The sequence below is a fragment of the Pteropus alecto genome, unplaced genomic scaffold (genome assembly GCF_000325575.1).
Source record: "Pteropus alecto unplaced genomic scaffold, ASM32557v1 scaffold86, whole genome shotgun sequence".
Taxonomy (NCBI): Eukaryota; Metazoa; Chordata; class Mammalia; order Chiroptera; family Pteropodidae; genus Pteropus; species Pteropus alecto.
Genome location: NW_006442109.1, coordinates 22642280 through 22664587, shown reverse-complemented (window position 1 = coordinate 22664587; position 22308 = coordinate 22642280). Strand labels below are relative to the sequence as shown.

Genomic DNA, 22308 nt, shown 5'->3' with positions numbered 1-22308 from the left:
GTCTAGGAAACCACCGTAGATCCTAATGAAAATGCTGAATTTGTAATGTATATGTTTGTAGTTGGAATCAAATATTCAACTCTATCATGTTAACTGAGTTTTTAATACTCTTTTTAAAAATGATCATTAGAAAAGTAATGAGCTCAGTATTTACCCAGGCAGATCCTCCCTGTGGCATCCAAAGTCATCCCATTGGGACACTGACACTTAAACGATCCCTTAGAGTTAACACATAAGCCATTTTTGCATACTCCTGGGAACACTTCACATTCATCTATATCTATGAAAGAAAAAAACCATGGAGTTAGTATATCCGTGTAACAACAGTCTACTTTATTGCACTCATGAAGTTGTAATTATTTTCACAACAGAAAAGGCCATTTGGAACCTGAAAAACTCACAAAATTTGTTTGCCTCCAAATAGTTTAGGTAGAACTTTTGGGATGTCTAAATAGCAAAAACAAGCCCAGCTACTACCAAAGATATATTTCTCCATTGGTCTCAGGGAGTAAAGTTTGAGCGAAAGAGACAGGGAGCTGGTGCAAGTTCTTGGGCATAACTCTGGGCTATCTCAGGTAAGGCTCCTAGGAGGCATATAATTAGTTTTATGAAAACAGATGTTTAGAAGTACATAGAGTAACAGAAATCTAGTCTTTCAAACTAGCAAAGAATTAAGATCTTAAAGGTGAGCATAGAAAAAAATCCCATTGAGGAATATGTGTAGCCAGTAAAAAGATCCTCTTTTGAGAAGTGCTGAGAATTCACCAGAAGCATATCAGTAGCTCTAACTCGGCAATGGTTTCAGGCTGTTCTGTCAGAGCCTTTGTGGTCCCAGCTTGAGTTGGGAGAGTTGAAAGATGCTCGTGTTCATCCATTTATCATTCACCCAATCTCTCTCAAATGTACCAATCTGTCCCAGTGTGCTTAATGCAGAGCAATATGTTCTCTGCACTTAATTTGGAAAAATATTCACCATCAAGTTAATCCAAAGAAAGGCACTTACTTTTCAATGCCAAAAAAGTGGAGCATTAGTTAAGAAATTCACACACTGTGTCTCTATTTAGAAAAAATAACTTTCCAAGACAGTGATACTGCGGAAAAAAAAAAAAAAATTCCAAATCTTTCCTTATAAGAGAGATAAATGGGGAGGGGAAATTTTACCTTTTGGGTTTTTTTTTGTTTGTTTTTGCTCTGGCCACTCACACACCAAAATGTGCTGCTGAGGTCAGATATTAACAGTGGGTCTGGACCAGAAAAAGGCCAAAGAATTCAGTCATCATTTGGAAAGCAAGACCTTGGGTGGGGGTTATAGTGTTCTTCTTTATTTTAGCAGGGAAAAAAACTTCATTTTATCCCACATATGGGACTAATTGCTGGTTTTAAAATTTTTCAGCTGCTGTGTCATGTCAGGTTGTGTTAGTCACCCTGACCTTTCTTATGTGACTCCATAAGAAAGAATCACAGCAAACTGGAGAGAATCCACATAGACTTTCAAAAATGAGGCAACAGAGTTTGTCCTTGTAAATCATCCATGACAAACAGAAAAACAGGACAAACCAAGGAAAATGCAAATTTTACAGCCTCATCAAAAACTTTGTTTTATATTCATGATCTACAACATTTTGAAAGTGCAGTCATTCAAAACTATGGTCAGTCTAAAACATTTTCAGCCTTCCTGTCCTTTGGCCATAGTGGTCTGACACTGGCAAAAGCATATACATGCTTGTAAAATTAACATCTGTTATGTTCTGCTGTTCTCATTATCTTTTTACTCTTCTACATATTTCTCACTGTGAAGTTACATGACATATGAAGTTATCCAGTCCAAGTTAACACAAGCATTCTTCATGCACACAGTAATTTATGGTTTATAAATAATCATAAATACCTTCACATTGTGTTCCTTTAATTCTTGAGTAGCCTTTACCACATATGGGATCTGTGAAAACAAACAAACAAACAAAAACAAAAAGCAAATTTGAGATAACAATATCCAGACTTTACAGTTATGACTTAGTATGAGAAACACGAAAGAGGGCCTGGAACATGAATTAGATTTTGTTGCTATGAATAAGTCTGAGATAACAAAGTGTTTCTGAGATTGCATAAGTGAAAAAAAATAATTATAAAATGTCTCCTTAAATAAAGGTCAATTTTTCTGAGTTATCCGAAAAGACCTAAATGTCCCCTAAAGGTCATGCTAAGTTGATGACCAAGAAGAAAATTAACTACACTTCCCTCTTGCTGTTAGCCCTACACTAGAAATCACACTATATGGGATTACTGTAATACGAACATGGAAAACAAAGTCTAGAACTTGAAGATCTCATATCCTGCAGCATTCGCACTATATAAATTCACACATTTATATATCCAATCAACAAAATCATCAGCAAGGTTTTCAAACCTCAGCTTTGCAACAGATTTAGACGTTTAGTCATGAATACTGGTTTCTTTATGTTAATCAGTTATTTTGGAAGAGAATCTGTACCTATAAAGAGCTCAGGACTCCCAATCATGGGATTCCCCAGAGAGCCAATAGGAATTGCCGATCCAAGAAAGCAACAGCAGCTAACCATATTACAATGTGGTGATAGAAAACAATAAATTACCGAACCACATCAAATTAATGTCTTTGACACTTCTCTTAGTTTCCCATTCAGCAATATGTTCCATTGAAGTCATGAGAATTAAATTTTCTAAAATTCCCATACGAACCCAAATGTGTAAAGTACTAAGCTTCCCCTTTCTAAGCAAAGCAACCAGTGGGATGAGCACAGGAGTCATGGCACCCTTTTCTCTTACCGACTTGGCACAGGGTACATGGGCTTCCCCAGGCAGCACCAAGAGAGGAACAGCACTGGGACTTTAAGGTGGCTCCATTGATGTTGATCTCACACCGCCCATCGATGACAGTCTGCCAGCAAGTGCCCTTGATGGTTTCTGCAGGGGCGGAGTGCAGATGGTATTTAATACACTCTTAAATATAGCAGCATTGATAAACTTAGGAAAATTAGTCTCAGGAAGATAGATACCTATGCAGATGGTTTTTGTTGGATCCAAAGTACTTTCAGAAGAACATTCACAAATAAAAGAGCCTTGGCTGTTCTTGCAGACTCCATTAATGCAAGGACTTGATTCACATTCATCGATATCTGAAACAAAACAGGCCTCCATTACTGCTACAAACTAGTCTTGGACATGGGTGAATATTTAAACTTGGTCTCAATTGCTGCCATGTATTCTTCATTAGAGAGTAAAGCTGGCCTAAATGGATTTTTTTTTCTAGACTAGATGGATGCCAAAAATAATAATAGAGCATATCTCTATAGTACAGAATATGGCACATGGATTAATCTTTTTATTCAGAAAAACCAGAGCAAATATGTGTGACTTCTGAACGACTTACTCAAAAAGCATATCTGTAATGTTTTCTCTGTCTATTAAATGATGGTAAGTAAAATGCTATTTGCAGGCAAATGCAAAATGAATACTTTTAAATGGCATTTAAACACAAAAGAAATGTCAAATAAAATGTACCAGTAAGTAAGTACCACCAGTAGCTTGCAAAGTGCATATGAGTGCCATTTAGGACCACAGAATCTCAACTGAAGTTGTGTAATTGTCTAGAATAGAAGTGACTTTATTTTTTTCCATGGTTTTCTAATGGTACTCCAAAAGACAACAAAGTACATAGTATATGAACAAAGATATAGTTTACCTTCACAGGTTTTTAGGTCAGGTTTGTATATAAATCCCTTGGGACAAGTACAGACAAAACTTCCAGGAGTGTTTCTACATTGTCCATTGTCACAAAGTAGACTGTTCAATACACATTCATTAATATCTGAAAAAAATAATGAAAATTCATTTTTAAAAGAGCCTATCCCATGCATGTAATTTCTTTGCTCTTTTAGTTAGGTTTTTAAGGTTATAAAGATATGATTATTCAAACAAAGAGGCAAAACATCTGTATCATTAGTTTTTGCCTAAGCTACCTAATTTGAAGGAAACAGAGGCTTGCCCTGATTATCTATGCTAGGTATGTACAAATTCTAAAGTCATCTGTCAGTATTCAATTCACTTTTTTCTTGAGCAGGAAGAAAACCTGGATTTACTGGAAATCACTTATCACCAGAATTCAAAAGACTAATCTGACTGATTTAAGGAACTAAATAAATATTTAGAAAGTATGGTCCATCTTTGAAATGTGTTAGTTCTAGGATGAGTGTTTCTCCTTTAGAATAATTTAAAGGGTCTCCAGTAATGTTTATCAAGTATGAGGCAATCTATAGAATTTATGATTGTCATAAGGAATTTAGACTTGAGATTCAGAGAGCTGTTTTCAGCTGAATAATGATGCAAAATCTAACTTTTGATCTGTATGACTTAGATTAAAAAGTGTAGAAATAACACAGTTGTTTTAATATCCCTTTGGCCTATAAAATAGGCCACAAAATAGGCTTTACATTAACAACAAATTTTTAGACATTGAGAGATTCTGCTTAGATCATCATCTGACAAGCTAGTAGTCCTAACATAAAGGATATACGGATTCAGCACTGGAGAACTGCATGGGTTCATAGCATTAAAAACACTTAACTTAGCAAAATATTTATTAAGTCCTTTATATGGGAAAATCGAGTATGAAGTTATGTTATCGGCTGACCAAATGCCATGCTGAGAATGGTCAACATGATATAAGGAATGCTAACACTTCCCAAAAGTGTCATATTGCAATTCCTAAATTTTGATGACATCAGAAGTATCTGGACCCTTAAATTGAGGAATTGATGATGAAGATTTAAAAAATTCAGCAGAAACAGAATTTTGTAGGAAGAGGAGCTATAAAAAGGGAGGTGGGGGGAGAGAAAAAAATGAAATGGCTAGGTATAAGAAAGTGGAATTTGAATGAAGGCCTTTGTAATAGGTTAAAAGAATAATAGAGGACCAAAGTCCCTATTGGGGTACAAGGATTACTAGAAAGAGTCTAAAATAGAAATTAGGCTGGAGGAGCTTTGGGAAGAATGTTTACAATGACAAGAGGTCAGGAGAGAACTTATGGATATTTCAGAGATGGTCATTTTTTAAAATAGTTTGATATAATATAGAATAAATTAAAAAACTTAATTGACATGGCAATTTTTCCTTGTCTAAAGGAATATGAAATAATTTAATTCCATTACTCTTATAAATTAAAGCTTATTTGTCTACTCAAAGGCAGTAGTTTCTTGGAAATGGTTCAAAAGAGCTTGTGAATACTTCAACAACCTCATCAGATGACTTCGAATGGTAAAGCAAGGGACAAATAAATAATTTGATACCCAGGGACACGTGGGGAAAGAACTTTGTTTTCTTGGGTCAGAATATATGATGACTCCTTAATGGCTGAATGGGAGATTGTTGAATCCAGTAGTTGATAAGTAGTTGATATTTGCTAGATTATGTGTTGAAAAAATGAAGAAAAAAAAAAAGACGTTTGTGTTTACTTCAATCTGTAGCCTATCTAAATTATTATATGTTCTAACAACTGACAACCATAGAGCAGTGTTTTTCAAATCCTACCACTAAAAAACTGCTAATGGCAGAAGAGAGTAATACCCTACTTTAAGCCCTCCGTGGCTTTCAGAATGTGAAAGATATATTTGAGGTCCCATTTATCTTAAAGCTTATTAATTTTCATCCCATTTCATGAAAGTATGTTTGCTTTGAGGTAAAATACGTTTTGCCTCCAAATCAAAAAGATGCACCACCATACATTTTGGTTTTGGCACATTTTAGCATATTCCCCTGAGTATAAATATTCTGATTTTAGAAGCTAAACATCAGGAAACCTGAGGTTATATGTCACTACACTACAGAATGAACAATACTTTTCAGAAAATACTAGTCTAGGCAACTGGAGAAAGTTGAGAAAAAATAATGGTGCCCATCTGACCATTTTCTTCTCAACCCAAGGATTTATTTAGTCACTGTCTGGTAGCTTCATTAAGGATTGTTAGAGCATAAAAAAATGGTGTTTGTTAAACTTAACAGAGAGCAATTATTAATGAAAATAAGCTACCAATTTTATTTCCTTTGGATAAATATCCAGAAATGGGATTGCTGGATTATATGGTAGCTCTATTTTTAATTTCTCGAGGAACCACCATACTATTCTCTATAGTGGCTACACCAATTTTCATTCCCACCAAGAGCGCATAAGGGAATTTCTTCACATCCTTGCCAACACTTATTTTTTGTCTTTTGCTAATAGTCATTTTAATAAGTTTGAGGTGATATCTCATTGTAGTTTAGATTTGTATTTCCCTGATTATTAGTGATGTTGAGCATCTTTTTATGTCTCTTGGCTATTTGTACGCATTCTTTTGAGAAATGTCTATTCAGGTCCTTCACCCATTTTTTAAACTGGGTTATTTGGTTTATTGCTATTGAGTTGTTTGAGCTCCTTATGTAATTTGAATATTAACCTTTTATCAGATGTATGGTTTGCAAATATTTTCTCCTATTCCATAGGTTGTCTCTTCACTCAGTTTACTGTTTCCTTTGCTGTGCAGAAGTTTTTTAGTTTGATACAATCCTATTTGTCTATTTTTGCTTTTTTGGCTTTTGTTGCCTGTGTTTTGGGGGTCATATAAAAAAAAAACTGCTCAGACCAATGTCAATGTCTTGAGGAGATATCTGCACTCCCATGTTTATTGCAGCATTATTCACAGTAGCCAAAACATGGGGAAAAAAACCCACGTGTCCTTCTATGGATGAATGAATAAAGGAAATAAGATATATTTATAATTTGTAACGATTATGACTGAGCCTGGAGGACATTATGGTAAGTGAAAAAAGACAGGCACAGAAAGACATAGAGGTAGAGAGTAAAATGGTAGTTGCTATAGATAGGGGTAGAGATGTCGAATAGGAAAACTAAAGAAAAAAGTGTTTGAAGAAAAAAAAAAGAAAAGAAGTTGGGTTTTCTCCTATTCATTCTAATAAGTGGTTGGGAGGAGAGCTGCTTCTGGATAAAAATAACAGTACCTTTGTAGCCACATGAGAATGGCTCATAATTTTTGCATTTTATATATCTAAGGAGTTTTTCTTTAACGGAGTGAATCCAATACATGATTATTCATAAATTGTTAAGATTCAGCTATATACATTTTTAGTATACATGCTAAAGTGGGCATGAACTATATAAATTTTTGTTAATCAAGACACATATATGCCATGCTGACACCCCAAGACATCTATCTGCCCAGTCCTTCAAGTCCTTCAAAAGCAGTTTCTTCTAAGCATCAAAAGAAAGAAGGCAAGATGCATGACCCATCTTATAAAATAGGTGAAACTTACCAACACAGTTTTTCCCAGTTGAATCCACTTCATATCCTGAATTGCATATACATTTGTAAGTCCCACGGAGATTTTCACAAATTCCATTTGGGCAAATATCAGGATCTAATGCACATTCGTTTATATCTGTACCCAAAAAAGTTAAAAATCAAAAATATTCTAAAGTAAACATCAATGAACTGTCAAAAAAGTAACATACGATAAATATAATAACCTTAGGGCCTTGTGCAAAGAAAAAAGGTTACACTTTGATGAGAAAGCTTGATCTCTTTTTCTTAGTACAAGATATTCTAAGTCAAACCTTCCTTCTATCAGTCCCAGGGAGGAACTTGGCATCTGAGCTGGAATTACAAGATTACTAATCCTTAATCAAGCTGAAGGAGACCTCCTGAACTTCTGGTCCAAACACCAAAATGGAAAAGTGGATCAAGTGCAGAGCCCAAGTTCCTACAACCAGTCTACCTGCCACCAGCAGTCCCTCTTCAATCTACCTTCTACACTGCCACCAAACTTAACAACCTAAAAACAAGGTGACTATGTCATTCTCATGATTCAAACTTTTGTAAGTGCAATAATATCCTCAAGTTCAAATTAAAATACAAACTCTATTTACTTAAACTCCTCACTCCTCTGGAACGTATAACACCCTCTTCACTCTATGTCATGAATGTCTGGTGCAGGCCTGTGCTTCGGTCCAAAGCCTACTCAAAACACTACCTGGTATGGAAAAGCTTCAGATGAACTGCCCAGAGGAGGCTGTGCTCTCTCAGACTGAGGAGAGCTCTAACAGTCAATGGTGATGCAGAATGAGAACCTGTGAATGGCTAGTCTCAAATCCTGGTGCCTGATTCTTCTATAAAACAAGGTTAACCTTTTTCTTTTTCTTCTGCAGGTCCTTATCACAACTTATTTACTCCCAACTAACTCCTTATTCATTATATATTTCCTTATTTTTCTTTCCTCCTCCAATATCCCCTCCCCATCTTCATCCACACAAAATGATGAAACCAATCACATTGAATGAACTTACAATCAAGTCAAGTTAGCCATTTTTTCCCAGAACTTTCCTGAATCAAATCATTTAACTTTATATTAATAAAATAATCCTTCCTCTTTCTTGTCACCTATTTTTATACTTATTCCAATTTTCCCTTTGAGCTGTAATTCCTTTTATAGCACTGATATTTCTTTAGTTCTTACTGCTACATTTAAATGTTTTATTCTCTTCCAACTCAGTCACTTGCTATCACCACTTGCTATAAAATATAAGATGAAAAATATTAAATATAAAATGGCTCCCAGCTGCCATCATATAATAACCAAGCGCTAGACAGTTAAGAAATAACAGTTCAGTTGAGCCTGTAACCCTGAACTCTACTTGATAGTGGTAGATCCAGATCAGAGGAAGGCCAGGCTGCCTCTTTTCACAACCGAGCAACCACAGGCATTGTATCTCATCCACTGTCCTCCACCACCCACCTTGGGAGAGAACCCAACCCAGACTACCAACCTCCAGCAATTCTAGGACCTGCTGTGCCATGTTGCTCTGCCACTGTGGGCTTCACGGTGACCCAGGTACATCATGCAGTGATAGTCAGAGAGGGGGTCAGACCAGATTGGTGTAAAGGGACCAACTGGAAACCCACAGGAAGGCCTGATCCTGCCTCTACACATGCTTAAGGTAGTAAATTCTGAAACAAGTCCTTACCACTGCCTGCTGACGTCATTCCTGGCCCACTGCTGCAGAGTGCCTGATATTCCGCTGCAATAAATTAACAGATAGTAAATGATTCCCTTATTTGCAGGTCAGTCCTGCCCTTGGCTTTGCACACATCATTTCCTCCAGAGTGTGTGGAACTGAAATAAAGTAGCAATGGAAAGGAAGCATCTCCCAGAGGAGAAACCATTACACCAGGCTCCCGTTTTAAAGGCTCCGTATCACTGAGGAAAACAACTTTTAAGGCTATAGGCAAGTTATAGCAATTCCTTGTGCAAAGCACTTTTGGAAAAGGTGTTTTTCCTTTAACTTGATTTTGTTCACCAGGGAACACTTTACACTTACAGTGAAATGTGCCTGTTAAAGTGTGGTTTCTTCACTGTCAATAAAACTTTCTCCCACCGTCTTGAGAACAATTTTCTCAGTACGAGCTATTTTTTTCAGTACAAACCAATTCTTAACATTTTCTCATTTCTCTCTGCAAATTCTCTAGTCTCCACTCATGAGAACGACAGGGTACCTATGCTTGCACTAAAGTGTATTTTTAAAGTTAATATTCTTCAGGGTACTAGATTCACTCTATATGATAAGTCAATAGGAAAAGTATTGCACAATGTTAAACCTGCAAGATCTTACTGAAGAAGCTGAAGTACATAGAATATGTTCTCAAATTTGTGATGGATCAGATTTCTATTTTTTAAACGTATTGGGGTAACAATGAAATTGAGACAATGTTTTACATACAATTCCAACAATATTTAGATGAACCTAAGAATCTCATGGTCAAATGCAAATCATCTGGGCTTAAGTGTCAGGAAAACTGGATTCTTGGGATGGGCCTTTTTACAGAAGCCAACTGCACCCCACCACTGAAGCAAATAGTTCATACACTTTTGTATGCTAGGAAATTGCATTTCTGATGACAGTGGATGCAAATGAGTTATACAGACAAAAGAAATTAAGGTTGAATCCTTCAGAGGGTGTGCCTTTTAGCAAATGTAAATTTGAGAAAGTAGGGAAATTCCTTAATTTTTAAATCATCTTAAAGGGGGCCAAAAAGAGAACAAATGGAAAGTGTCTGCCATTGTGTGTTTGAAAGCCAGGAACTGGAAACAAAAAGAAATACATCCTCTATAGTCTCTCACGTCAGTAATTAATTAAGATATGTACCAAAGAGGTGAAGAAATACTGTAAGTAATAAACCAGGAAAAACAAAATCATACTAGTTTTGTAAAAAGCACTTTTATAGTTATGGCTTAATTAGCTGATGCTTGGCCTAAATGCCGGCCAGGTTTTGTCATCATTCCTTTTTATTTTGGGCAAGATCTGGTACTATACTCTTCTCTGTAGTGAATTCAGATCAGCATGGGTTTGAATGCTGATGACCATGCTTATTGTTGGGGGTCTTGGGAGTAAGCCCCTTCTCTCTGTTAGTTTCCTCTTCTATACATTGGAGGTAATGATACATCATAGTTCTATGGATTTAACGAGAGAACAACACGAAGTGCTCAGCAGAATGCCTAGCATAGCTCAAGCACTTAATAAATGATAGGTGCTGCTGAGCTAACTCAGAGTTGTACCATGAAGACAGTGGTGTGGGGACATATGAGAAAATTCCTAATAATACACTTCTGTGCATTTAACTGACCGATTTCTGTGAGGAGGAAATGCTCAGCAACCAGTGAGAAATATCTTCATGTACAGCCTGCTTGACTTCCAGAGCACAAAGGTGAGCTTTAGATGTAGTGTGACTGGGGTTTCTCATTAAATTAACTAAAGATATTCCTTCTGGATATTTGCAGGACCTTTCAAAATGCCCCCTCTTTCCTGAAATGGGGGATTCCTATATTCTGATCCTTCATGATTCAGCATTTTCACAAAGAAGATGGAGAAACCAAATTGAATGAAACCACTTCCACATGTGGTCCTCTTCTGTGTAAATTCATTCAAATATAAAACAGAGGCCAGAGGAATTGGGCCTCAAATTTCACTCTCTTTAAGCTTTACTGCTTAAAGAAACCTGGTCTCTTTTGTTCATCTTTTTATAAGCCCACTTTATTTTCCTATGTATCATAAGAAATTCTTTGGAGATGTACTTGGTCCAGAGGAAAATGTGAAAACTCAGGACTAAATGCAACAAGGGTCCTGGATTCTAAGTTTGGCTCTTTTGCTCATTTAGTAGACGAACAAATCACATATTTGTGCATCAGTTTTTATGAGACTTATCTATCTTCTAAATTCAAAGTATATAAGAAAAGGACTTTGAAAAGTAACATATAAAAGGCTAATAGCAATACATACAAGTATAAAGTTACATGGAAATATCTTTGTTGGATAAAATTATATTTATCATTTAACTGAAGTATTGTAAACATGTATTTAACTGTTTGGTAATCATATATAAAATGATAATTTGTATAATCATTGGGTAAACTAATCAGCCAGAATAAAGATTTCTTTCTTTAATTGGCATCCCCCATTACTTTTAAAGTCTTCCGTTTACCTTTCTCTAACTTCTCATATTTTAATTTCTAACTCTATAATTTCAAATATCGTGATTTAAAAAATGACAAATGTTTAAAAAATCTGAGTTAATCTTTAATTGATTTTACCTGTGCCAGAAATGAATTAACTGAATCTTAGATGTAAACCAACCAATCAGAGCTACATGTTTTCAATATTAGATCTAACTCTATTTTAGAGCATTAGAAGTCAAGTGCCAAACTACCTTAAAATTATGTTCAAATATAGACAATCTACTGCTTTAATTTCAATAAACTATTTTTGCCTTACAAATAGAAATAATTTACAACTGGAGAGGGTCTTCTGGATTACCTGAGACAACTCATTTTGCAGATGAGAAAACAAAGAATCGCTTTTTCATAGTATTTTATTTCATAATTATGTTTACTAATGTAAGCCATCTCAGATCTTTTTGAAAGTGAGAAAAAATTCCTAAACAAACAAAAATCCACAAATAACTTCTCCCCACCCCGGATTAAGTATTTTGTCTGCCTGTGGCTGGGGAGTAGAATTGCGACTCATTGATCTTTACTATACTCAATTCTTTTTACTATACCATGTCAAGGAATTTACTTTTTCCCTAGAATGTAATAAAAATCTTTTAGGAAAAGCCCACTTAAATCAACATGAGAGGTTTGGACAAAATTCTCAAGGCCTTTTGGAAAAAATGTTGGAAATATTCGGGTAACCTGAAAATTATTTACTCTTACACTGTGTAAAAACTCTGCTCTATAATAATTCCTGCAAATTGCAAACATTGTGAAACTACTTTAGAAAACAAGGCAAGTTGCATATATTTCAAGGAGCATAAATATTATTGGTGTAGAGAAGTTCAAATGGGAGGCACAAATGCGCTACCTATTCCAAATGGTTGTGAGGATCAAGTGAGTAATGTAAAATCAGACCCTACTAGTCCCTGCCAAGACCCTGGGAAGGTACATAATGTACCTGGAGAACATACGTAATCTTTCCGTATGACTTCCATAAATGCAAGACTGCAGATGGTGGCAGAAGGTTAGGAGTAAACGGCATCCTCATGATACCACATACCTGAATTCTGTGCAGGACACGGCTGGCAAGGTTCCCCAAAAGCATACTCAGTGTTGGCACAACAGCATTCAGATTTAGTAACAGCACCAAACAAGGGTTTGACACACTGGCCTCTCTTGTATCCACCATAGCATGTGCTCCGCATGTGTGTGTCTAAACAGGAAGAAGCATCTGTCATCACACTATCGCTTCAAACAGATGAGAACCCCCTCAGGTCAAAGTTGAAGCTGGCTTTATTCATCCATTGTCCCTGTTCTAACTCAGAAAGAATGCCTCTGGTGTTAGGTCTCAATAGAAAATAATAAAGCAAACCACATTCAGTTTCCAAGCACTGGAAACAAATAGCCAGACTCTCTGAGTTTTCTCAGGACTATCATAGTTTACCCAGTTACGAGGCATGTAAGTGCTAGAATCATATCTCATTTATTTTTGTCTTCCCCAGGCCTATACAGAGCAGACAATAAATTTTGAATGAATAATGGGTGACCATTGACTTTTATCCCATGATAAATAAGATCTTTACGAGAAATGTGGCCTACCTCAAAATAAACATGCAATTATTGAATGTATGAATTACACATACTTTCAAAAGAAGGAAGTTCAATCTGTAAAAGGTTCATTTTATAAATCTGCAGATGTTAGTCGACTAAACGGTCTCATCTTTGCCATGAGGGAGGGGGTTTCCAGCTATACCTAATCCTCTCTCAATTCAAAGGGTTTACTAACTACCTTTCTTAAAAATAAATTGGATAAAATTCATATCTATTTCTTAATAAATCTCAAACTTCTTATCAAGCCACATAAAACTATTATCATGTAAGTTTCTTGATTATCCATATCCTCCTTTGCATTCTATACGTCTCTTGGGACAAAAATACTCTATGAAAATGTTAGCCATGAGATAATGAGCATATACAGGCCAATTTCAAAGACCATTATCAACAAAGGAGGGTTGGAGAAAGCTGAGGACAGATATATGATTAGAAAAGAAAAGGGAGAAGAAGAGGTGGGGATTCCCTTGGTTTTCATTTATCTCAGCTCATCTTTCTATCCCTTAAATTGATATCCAATTATACAAGAAGAGAACAGACCTTGTTGGTTTGTTATTCCACAAATATTAATTATATCATATCTGCTACGGTAGGTGCATTTGTTATTTATGGGTGTTATTGACTGACAGAGGGTGAAGCTCTAGCATATATCTAGTCGTGACTTAATCTTACCAACACACACACGTCCATCCAGACCCACAGCAAGTCCGGGAAAGCATTCACATCTGTAGGAGCCATCAGTGTTGACACAGCGCCCGTTCATGCAGATCCCAGGTGTTTCACACTCATTAATATCTGTGGTGTGGAAAAGCACTTATTAAAAATGAAGTGATTTTTATCTAAAACAATAACATGTTTACAATTCCGTTACAACACTTGAAAATGGGGAAGATGGAAAATAATATGCAGTATCAACAACAAAAGCTCGATGAGATACATTTTCATTTTCCTTTGAGAGAACAGTAACAAAAATTGAGAGGGATAGACTGTTTCTCTTCCATAGAATGCTATTTTAATAATATTATTCTGAGACTGTTTAAATCCAAAATAAGAATCATAAAGGCTAAAACAGAATTGGAAGAAGAAGAAAAGTGACAGCTAAAATACAAAGATTCTGGTATAATGTTTCACAAGGCAATTCTTCCAGGTTTGCCAGAAATCTAGCCTGATAATAAACTGCATCTTTGACATGGGTAGAAAACGTTTCTTTTTGGCATCCAATACCCAGACTGGCATCCATTCCAGTATCACTTATGCCTTATCTCTCTAGGACAATTAGCATGGCATTAATAGACATAGAACTAAAGCCTTGTTGGCAAACCATAGAAAAGGAACAGAAAATGAATATAGATGATTTTGATCATCATTCCTGGCCAACAACTGCACTGTAAGCAACTGGAACCCAGCAAAGAAAAATCTTAACTTACTCATTACAAGTATTTTATCGTATCATATATGTATACTTAAGTAAGCCTGGTAAAAGTCTTTATGGGACACGTACTAATAACAATACAGATTTTCTCCCCTATTAATACAGGGAAGTAGAAATGGTATCAAAATTCTATTCTGGAAAATATATAACACTTAGGAATAAGTCACTTTATAACAACTCTTTTTATAAAACACAACTGGTATTTGTGACTATTTCCTTTCTTCTGACCTTAAAAAGGCAAACTGAGACTGAAACACCTCTGCGTTTTACTTAGCTTGTGTTGTCTGGCACAAAATATATACAGATGGTCCAAGATTCCGTGTACAGATTTGTATTTTAAAAGAGCAGTTATATTTAAATACATGAACTCGAATTCATTCAGTTATTTGAGTAACCTTTTTGTTCAAGTTGAGATCTACAGTAAAATAGTGGCAACTACAACCTAAAAAGTAACACAAAGGCTTTTTACTGAGGTCACAGATCCAGGCGGCATTGCTCAAAGTGAGTGGCCATGCTGTTCATCTGATTAGTTAACCGTAGAGATTAAATTAGCATTCTTTATTCAGCTTTTAACAGTCACATCTTTGTGGGCTCAGAACTAAGTGCTCAGCACTAAGAGAAAAATCTTATTCCATGATGACAAGAGAAAATTTATGGAAAAGAAGAAATTCTGCATGCAAGGGATTTCTCTTTCTCTCTCTCTCTCTCTCTCACTCACTACAGTGTGTATATTTCCTGTTCTATATACGCCAGAAAAAGAAGACATAGGTAAGAATATGGAGCATTCTCCCTCTCTCTCTCTCTAGCCCTGATTCTTAATTCATAATATGAAAGTCAAAGCAAACCTTTTAAATCATCACACACTTTCAAATGAATAGAACAATTTCTTTATTGACAGATACTATTTCACTGGTTGCAAATAGCTGCAAAACTTGGTTTCATCTATGAAGTGGAATAATAGTTCTATCAGTATTATCTGTTGACCATACTTAATGCTGAGAGGCTGTGGCCTGGATCATCAGCAGTCTATAGAAATTGACTGCTGCCTTACATTGTAGAATATTTCCACATGTTAATATTGTCTTCCCAACTATAAGTTTCTCCCTGCACAGGGCTCAAAAGTATATAAACCAAAAAACCTGAAAACATTTATCCACAAAGATATATGCACCCCAATGTTCATAGCAGCATTATTCATGGTGGCCAGGACAGGGAAGCAACCAAAGTGTCCTACGATAAGTGTTTGGATAAAGAAGATGCGGTACACATATACAGTGGAATATTACTCAGCTATAAAAAGATGAAATACTGCTATTTGTGACAACATGGATGGATCTTGAGATAATCATGCTAACTGAAATAAATCAGACAGGAAAAAGTAGAAAACCATATGATTTCACTCATATGTGGTATATATAACTGAAAAAAAAAACAAACAAACATGACAAACAAACAGATTCATGAACATGGACAGTGGATTAGTGGTTACCAGAGGGAAGGGGGTGGTAAGGGAAAGTAGGTAGGGGTACAAGGGGTCAAATATCTGGCGACAGAAGGAAATGTAACTTTGGGTGGTGAACACACAATGCAATATTATAAACAATATTATATTATGAACTGTACTCTTGAAATTTATTTAATTTTATTAATCAATGTCATCCCAATAATTTTTAACAAAGAAAGTAGAGAAACCACTTCCTTACTTCAAATTTGAAAAACTCAGAAATTTTCCCTTGCTATTAAGACAGATTTGCACAACAGTAAGAGCCATTGCTGTGAAGATCATAGAGAATGTAGGTAAACAACCAAGAGTTAGCAACCCTTTAAAGCCTAGAGAAAACACACATCTTGCCAAAAACCTAATCCAAGACTTTCTTCCATAACACATTTCCCAAAGCTGTCTACCAGGGACACCCAGAGAAGAGGCACCACAGGACGTTATCCTGCTTTCTCAATCTTGAATAGCTTGACGCTCTACATTTCTGCATCTGAAACTATGAGCAGGAGTCTTTGAGTGTAGCATTTTAGCAGATTTCGTGGACTCGTTTTGAGTATGAGGTTCCTTGAGAAGTCTGGTTCCAACTCAGAATTTGGACCCAAGTACAATTAATCACTCATCCCTGACTTCATAAAGCAAGAGACTCTAAGCACAGATTTATCGCAAATAAAAAAATCTTCATTTTTGCTTCAATACCTGGAGCAATGAGATTATTTCAAAAGCTACCAAGCTAAACCATGGCTCTTGGTTCATTTATTTCTTCTGCTTAATCTTGTTTCTCTTTTTGCTTATTTGCCTTGATACATTTAAATAAATTGTTCATGAACAATTTTCTGTGTCTTAAGATACCTACCTGGAGGACATTATGAAGAAGATCACTACAATAAGAGTAAAATATTTTGTCCTAGTGAAGATGTAAGAGGTGGCAAATGATAGCCATCAAGAAGCCTAACTGGTCTACAGCCATGGCACTCTGAACAAGCTCGATCCTGTCTGATCTCAGAAGCTAAACAAGGTTGGGCCGGGTTAGTACTTGGATGGGAGACCATCTAGGAAGACCAGGTGCTGTAGGCGTAAAAAATAAAAAATAAGGGATTGTAAGCTGACAGGATCCTTGCAATCTATGAGGTCAACCAAGAGTTGCCTCCCCTAAAAAAAAAAAAAGAAGAAGCCTAACTGCCATTGTTCCCCAATTGCAAGGAAGAGACAGAACTCAGCTTATTTAAAAAGATGTTTTCATCTGTTGGTAGACCAATTTATAGTTCAGTTTCTCATTCATTTACTACTTAGCCTTTCAGGCTCTTTGGAGAAGATCCCAAATACTCTTTCCAAAATAAGAACAGCCTTCTGGGCATGAACTATAACTCTCTGGATGGCTGAACCTAAGCAGGAGTTCAGTCAGGTTTCCTAAATCAGAATTAGGGGTACTCTAAATGGGGAGAATCGATAAGGAAAAATGATACCTCTAAGCAATGTAGAGAGGAGAAAAAGCAAGTGAAGAATATGATTTAGTTTTATAGCACAAACCTTTGCAATAACGTCCATCTGATGCCAGCTGAAATCCAGGTTTGCAAATACATTTAAAACTGCCATCTTCGTTGATACACATTCCATTAAGGCACATGTTCCTTATGCTGCATTCATCCATATCTGAAAAACACAAAAGATACATTTTCTTATGACCAGCAGAGAAAATTTACAAAGGAAACCAACCTGGATAAATGTAATTCTGTTTCTTTACATTCCTTTCTTTTTTGTTATTATAGTCTAAGGTTAATTTTCATCCAAATTATAGCACACAAAGAGAAGAGGGGCTATATCTCAAGTTCTCAATTTTTGGCATGTGCATGCAAACTGTAGGGCTAAATTTATTTTATGACATGTATATATGACACACACATATACACATACATGTATATACATGTATATGAAATTCATATATAATTTTATATATACATGAAATTTGACTCAATAGAAGCTACCAGGACTCTTTTTAAGAAGAGCAGTTTACAAACTGAAGTGTGTTAACAGCTTGATGGTTATATTTACTTCACAGATCCATATTATTTCTAACATACTGAAAATAAAAACAAAATCAAAACTAGAATGATGGAATCTGAGATGTATTTAGGCTACTTCCTGGTCTGTTAAAAAGTGGAAGCCAGAGAACAGCCTGTAATTTGAAGCAATTTTTAGTAGGGGTAGGAAAAAATGTATTTTAAAATGCGAGACGACTATAGATTAAAGCACTGCCAGCTAACCTTTAGGATCCCTTGACCATAGGGATATTTCTTTAAATTCATCAGTATGTTAGTTTATTTAATATTACAGCTGTCTTGGGAGGCACTTGATCTTCTAGACATGATGTGTTTTCACTTACTGGCTTTAGTCAGACCAATATAATTTATGATTTCTTTTTTTTTTTTTTAGCAGGATCCTATCCCAACCAAGAATTTTGGCATTAAGTCTTTGAATTGAATCACTGAGATAATATTCTGCCAAAAATGTTTCTAAGAACAATTCTGAAATTCTTTTAATGTATGAATAGATTCTTGGGATCTTTCCCAAAGACGTTGGGAAAGATGATAAGGGCCATTCTTCGTTTTTTGCTAAAGGTCTAAGAAGTGGAAACTCATCAATAATTGCCATATTTTCAATTTAGGAAAAAATGACAGGGGAAAAAGACTAAATGTTTGAAATAGCCCAATTTGAAATGAGGTGATTAATTGGAAAGGCAATATAAAATTATGGCTGGCTCTCTATAGTCAATATTTCTCTCAAACAAAGTTTAGATACCCATTTGTAGTATTTTATTACTAGGCAGACACTTTAAATAAAAGAATCATAAATGACTAAAGAATAAAAGGGATTATGTGTATTTTAGGATTAGGTGCTACAAAAGTTTCATTGCCAGGGATCTTTAATGGCAAGCTCTCCTCATGTATTTAAAATGTATTGACTCACAGAAATGTGAATTACAGAACATGAATACTATTGAAAATTATCTTGCCTCCCAGATAATAATATGTGAAATATATTTGACACTTTGACCTTTCACTCAGTGTTTGGTCTCGTTACAGACTTCTGATACTAAATCTACAATAAAAGAAGAGGTATAAGAGTATGATACTGTTATTATTATCATGCTGTTATTACCTTCACAGTTCTTCCCATCTCGTGTAACGTAAAAGCCTGCATTACACACACAATGGAAACTGCCATCTGTGTTGATGCAACGTCCATTATTACAAATACGGCCATTCTGTAAACATTCATCAATGTCTAAAATCAAAGTTAAAACAGAAGAAATAGCTTTACTTAGGTGATTTAAAATTATTTACTTCTCCTTCCCTCCATCTCCAAACTCATGATCTTAGTATTGGGTTTTAGTTACTAAATAATATTCTTCAACATAAAGTTAGTATCAAATAACTTGAGATTTAGGATTACTAATTGGAATTGGAAAGACATATGACAGAAGAAAATATAATAGCTTTCAATCTAACTCTAATTTCTAATAAGACTCCTTAAACCTCAACTCTGTAAAAATAGATCCTCCCTCACCATTTTCCTTGCTAATTTAATAAGCTAGCATATATCATTATTTATATTGAACTTCGGCGGGTGTCTTTCAACACATGTTCAAAAAGGCTATATCAGATCTTATAGCATTTCAGAACAATAAAACAGAAATGCTATTTAAAAATACTTAATTCCATCTGAAAACCATCAATCACATGACTCTGAAATGTCTACCTTCCTACTGGCAATTCTGGTCCAACTACAGTTTTATTGTTTACATATTCTTAGTCACTTTTATAACTTTATGAGTATTCTATCTACCAAATAAAATATTGGTACTGTGGGGGCATTTCTCTTTTTTTTCTATTGTGTTTAATATTATGCCAAAGTAAACAAGAGGGCTTGAAATGGAAGTTAAAAATGACAATAACTTGAATAACTTTCTATCTGATTTCTAATTTAAAGATTATTAACCCAAATTGGACAAGATGGCACCCTGTATTATCTGTTCCTCTTAGTTTCTAGACTAGTTACCTAAATGAACATCAGAGTGGATGAACACAACTGCCTTGTCTACATAGCATACAATCTTTGCCAGGGCTTGTTCCGCAGAAGACAGAGACCAAGGAACTGTGTAGAAGTGGGTGGTAGCAGACCTACCTAGGCAAAACTGAGACTACGTGTGCCTGTGTATAAGTGTCCTAAACATCCTTTGGAGGACAAGAATGTGCATTCATGGCATATCGGTTATTCTGTCTACCCTGCGTCTTGTGGTTGACCCTCAGACGCACTTTCTTTCTGGGCAGACCCAGCAGTGGTTTCCACACGAGTCATTGGACTAGCTGAGGCAGTCTGGGCTTCTCTTCTGTCTGATCTTTGTGCCAAGAACCTATGATCTTTTTCTCTCTCATTTATTTCTTAATCCTTCCTTAAATTTGACTTGCTCCGCACTCCCAAAAAATAGTAAAAGCCACATATTATTGAGCAGACTTTTTTTTTTTTTTGGATTCTATAATCATTCGAGGCCTAAGGATAAAATAAACATGTTAAAGAGTTCAGCATTTTCCTCCTCACTAATTTCAGAACACCATCGGCCCTCCCACTGCTTTACAAGATGAACGAAAAGCTTGCCATTCAAAGTTTTAGCTGTGTTTCTATCTTTTCTGTCCTCTTCTATTTAGTCTGTACACAGCCTTTCTGACCACTCTGTGGCAACTTTCATCTACCCCAAAATGTTTGCATGTTATCAGTTTCTTATGTTTGAGATAAGCTTAGCAGTAGCTCTTAAAGAAGACAGTGCTGGAGGCTTTTAGATAATCCTCAGTCTCTGATAAATTAAGTCACAGATTGATGACAACATGCATCTACACTGCCTGGCCCTTGCCCTAGCTGAGTGCTCTCAATAATGTCTTCTATTTGTTTACTTAATGGTGTAGTCTTCTAAAATATTGGTTCCAGTTTATTTTCTACTGTTGTAAAATGCCTAGGATATGTTTGTATATGCCAATTATTTTAAATACAATTTTAATGTTAAAAAGGTTCTAAAATCAGTTAAATATTCAAACTATCCATATTTATAATTCAGTAAGTTGGCCTTTAATAGAAATATTAACAGGTTTAAATGCTACATTCTATTTTTTTTTTCTGCTGAAAACTGCCATTTATAAGAAATATACTAAAATATACCAATGACGAGTCAGAAGCAAATTTAAAAAATTTAAAACCAGTCGCTGGTTTCAAATAAAATAAAATAAAAATAAAAACTTCTGTATGTCTTCAACTCATAAGAAGAGCTTTTGCTAAAAGATGCAAATAAAACTAACCCTCATTAATGGCTGATAACATTTTTAAGTGATACAAACCTCCCCATTGTTCCTTGTATTTAATTTTAACAGTTTCCTTGCTTTTTATCTGGCTTTACAGGATCAATGATATAGCTCATTCTGTGCCAAATTTATAGAGATATAAGTATTTGAGTTCCCTGAGGATGAGAAGTACACCTTACTTATTTTGTTCCAGAAACCTGGTACATCACAGTCAGACAACACAAAGCCATATTGCTTGGCTTAATAAATTAATTAATAAACAAACCTGAAGGGAAATTTTTATGAGGGAACATTTATAGCAATGCTTCTCAAATTTTAATGTGCATATGGATCCCTAAAGGATCTTGTTAATGCCGATTCTCCCGAGGCAGATCTGAGGTAGAACCTGAGATTCTGCTTATCCCACCAGCAAACACGTGATGCAGCTGCTGACCAACTAATAAGCAGCAAGGACTTACAGGCTACTTCCTTATCCTTTCAACCTTTCCATTAAGAAATTAATTACATGCAGTTTCACCTGAAACTTTCCTCAGCTTCTGTGACAACTCCATTCCCTAACTTTTCAGGTTAAAAATTAACAGGCAATAGTGATGGAGGCAACAAGTAGTGAAAATAGGACATTACTGCAGGCACAGAAGCATCTTTTAAAATAATTTGAATGTTTGCCAGATTTTATGACATTGTCCTTTGAAGTGACAGTATCTGGGATTAAGTGAAAAAAATCAGTGTGACTGTATTAGCCTCCCCTGGAAAGGGTTATTTAAACTCCATTGAACTCCTTCAAAGCAAATCCTTTACTGAGCACAGATGCTCCATATTCCAAGCTAGCACCATACCTCGGCATT

At 35.6% G+C, this 22308-nt stretch overlaps 1 protein-coding gene and 1 pseudogene across 1 annotated transcript in view; one reads left to right on the top strand and one right to left on the bottom strand.

Moving 5' to 3' along the window:
• The window catches only part of FBN1 (fibrillin 1), a 220616-nt gene that overhangs the window by 77260 nt on the left and 121048 nt on the right, over window positions 1–22308 (bottom strand). The window contains 12 exon segments of the mRNA XM_015595908.2: window positions 155–280; window positions 1889–1939; window positions 2806–2943; window positions 3036–3155; window positions 3722–3847; window positions 7345–7470; window positions 9053–9106; window positions 12635–12787; window positions 13858–13980; window positions 17643–17765; window positions 19272–19397; window positions 22300–22308. The exon segment at window positions 22300–22308 is cut by the window's right edge and continues 111 nt beyond it. Of these exon segments, the coding sequence (XP_015451394.1) occupies window positions 155–280; window positions 1889–1939; window positions 2806–2943; window positions 3036–3155; window positions 3722–3847; window positions 7345–7470; window positions 9053–9106; window positions 12635–12787; window positions 13858–13980; window positions 17643–17765; window positions 19272–19397; window positions 22300–22308 (1275 nt within the window).
• LOC112469748 lies at window positions 17071–17189 on the top strand (annotated as a pseudogene).